This window comes from Etheostoma cragini, chromosome 16, assembly GCF_013103735.1.
Source record: "Etheostoma cragini isolate CJK2018 chromosome 16, CSU_Ecrag_1.0, whole genome shotgun sequence".
Classification (NCBI taxonomy): Eukaryota; Metazoa; Chordata; class Actinopteri; order Perciformes; family Percidae; genus Etheostoma; species Etheostoma cragini.
Window position 1 is genome coordinate 5,874,650 of NC_048422.1, and position 2,464 is coordinate 5,877,113.

Genomic DNA, 2,464 nt, shown 5'->3' on the forward strand with positions numbered 1-2,464 from the left:
TCAAAAAAGGCTTGTATCATGTGAACGCCGGCAGTTTTGTTGTCATTACTTAGAATTCCTAATGAGGGAGACAGAAACTAATACGCACTATAGCTTTAACAACAAAATTATTTAAAAAAAAAATTGCTTTTCAGGGTGTAAAAGGAAGAGCAGGACCCGAGGGGAACCAGGGCATGACAGGGGAGAAGGTAAGAGCCTTGTATTCCAGTGTGTCCCAGTACATCTGAATATGTAATTTGACATGTATTATACATTCTAGTTTTCCAAAACATCTAAAGTTGGAATCCATTTTGGATTTTGTTGTCTTTAATGTTTCTACAGCAAGCAGCTGACTAGCATAGCTTAGCATAGCTTAGCAAAGCATCAAGACTGGAAAGAAGAGGAAACTGCTAGCCTGGCTATGTCTAAAGGCTAAGCGTAGTGGTATCAGGCTTATTATGTAATTGGTGACAAAGTAAATAAGCATGTTTCCAAAATGTCAAACTATTCATTCGAAGCCGGTAACTTGAAATGAAGAGCAGAACCTGCTTTTCACCACTTTATGATGAAAATAGTTTTTGATCACTTGCATCAGACTATTCAGCAAGATGACGTTAAATGGCGCAGTTAGTTTTGCAGCAGCAGTCACATTTGCATGCTAGGAGAGAGCAGCTATACAAACGTGTTTACTCAAAAAGTGTTGTGTGTTTAGTTACTCTATGAAGCACGTACTGTACATACTTACTAACAACTTAGTGTACATACTACTTCATGGGTAGTTCCTGACCAACTAAATGCCCTTTTTTCACTTGATTTGAGAATAAAATGTTTTTCCTCTTGTGTTCTACTAACCAGAAATCTCATTTTTAAATTTGAAATATAAAAATAACACAGCAGCAGCTAAAGGTCCTACACTCCAGTTGGAAGTTTGTTCAAAAAGATCCAAATTAATTTATCCCTGCTCAGTTTATGTTTTACCCTTACAGGGAGACGATGGTGAGAATGGATTACCAGGGAAGCTGGGTCATGTTGGAAAGAGGGTAAGAGCTCTCAGTTTCAGTCTTGAACATTTGACAGGTGGAATGCAGTTCTAAATAATCTAAAGATAATGTTATAATAAATCCAAGAAGGTCAATATGCAAGGATTATCCCTTTTTGTTTAGCAATGCTAATACTTTTTTACAGCTTTTGGTAAAAAAAGAGCCTTTGTGTGGTGTTGAAAACAGGACTTTACATACAGATAGGTGTGTGTGTGTGTGTGTGTGTGTGTGTGTGTGTGTGTGTGTGTGTGGGAGGGAAGGAGGGAGGGAGGGTGGCTAGAAGTAGCCACCCTGACAGCCACTGCATGTACAGATGCATTAATAACACATGAGTTTTTTTGGTGCTAAGCCCTCTTGCTTTTCTTTGCCAAATTGAAAAACATTGCGAACTTGTCCACAGGGGAAACGGGGGAAGGCCGGAGTCAGAGGGACCAGGGGAGACAGAGGACCCAAGGTGGGATATATGGAAACCAAGGCTTTACGTCTGGTTTAATTATAGTGAATGAGCCAACAGTAGATTCTGTTTTGTCTTTCAGGGCCAAAAGGGAGACTTAGGGCTGGTCGGCCTCTCTGGGTGGCCAGGGCTTATTGTAAGTCAATTAATTTGTTCACTTAACATCAATTTTGATGTCATAGATGAATATCCACACATTAGGTGTGAAACTACCGTTTGAGCTGTCTGTCCTGATTTGGAGAGAAGAGATGAATATGGGAGGAGGCGTTATATTTCTTTTATTTTTGTCCCCAAGGGAATTGCAGGCTTACGTGGAGAGCCAGGGGATCAAGGTGTAAAGGGGAAAGAGGTAAACAAGAAATGTCACAGTTTCAGTGAAATGTGTATGTGTATGTATGTATGTGTGTGTGTGTGTGTACGTGTACGTGTTTGTGTGTGTGTATATATATATATATATATATATATATATATATATATGGGTGTGTGTGTGTGTGTGTGTGTGTGTATATATATATATGCAGTGAGAAAAATAAGTATTTGAACACCCTGCTATTTTGCAAGTTCTCCCACTTGAAATCATGGAGGGGTCTGAAATTGTCATCGTAGGTGCATGTCCACTGTGAGAGACACAATCTAAAAAAAGATTTTTTAACTATTTATTTGTGTGATACAGTTGCAAATCAGTTTTTGAACACCTGAGAAAATCAATGTTGTTTGCAATTCCAGAGGTCAAACGTTTCCTGTAGTTTTTCATCAGGTTTGCACACACTGCAGAAGGGATTTTGGCCCACTCCTCCACACAGATCTTCTCTAGATCAGTCGGGTTTCTGGGCTGTCGCTGAGAAATACGGAGTTCGAGCTCCCTCCAAAGATTCTCTATTGGGTTTAGGTCTGCAGACTGGCTAGGCCACGGCAGAACCTTGATATGCTTCTTACAGAGCCACTCCTTGGTTCTCCTGGCTGTGTGCTTCGGGTCATTGTCATGTTGGAA

The 2,464-nt window shown here is 40.1% G+C and overlaps 1 protein-coding gene across 2 annotated transcripts in view; it reads left to right on the forward strand.

Moving 5' to 3' along the window:
* Nucleotides 1-2,464, forward strand: part of si:ch211-196i2.1 (collagen alpha-1(I) chain) — a 117,185-nt gene that overhangs the window by 104,671 nt on the left and 10,050 nt on the right. For both annotated transcript variants that reach the window (XM_034895444.1, XM_034895445.1), the window contains 5 exons: nucleotides 135-188; nucleotides 966-1,019; nucleotides 1,420-1,473; nucleotides 1,556-1,609; nucleotides 1,769-1,822. In XM_034895444.1, the coding sequence (XP_034751335.1) occupies nucleotides 135-188; nucleotides 966-1,019; nucleotides 1,420-1,473; nucleotides 1,556-1,609; nucleotides 1,769-1,822 (270 nt within the window). The remainder of the gene's footprint in view (nucleotides 1-134; nucleotides 189-965; nucleotides 1,020-1,419; nucleotides 1,474-1,555; nucleotides 1,610-1,768; nucleotides 1,823-2,464) is intronic.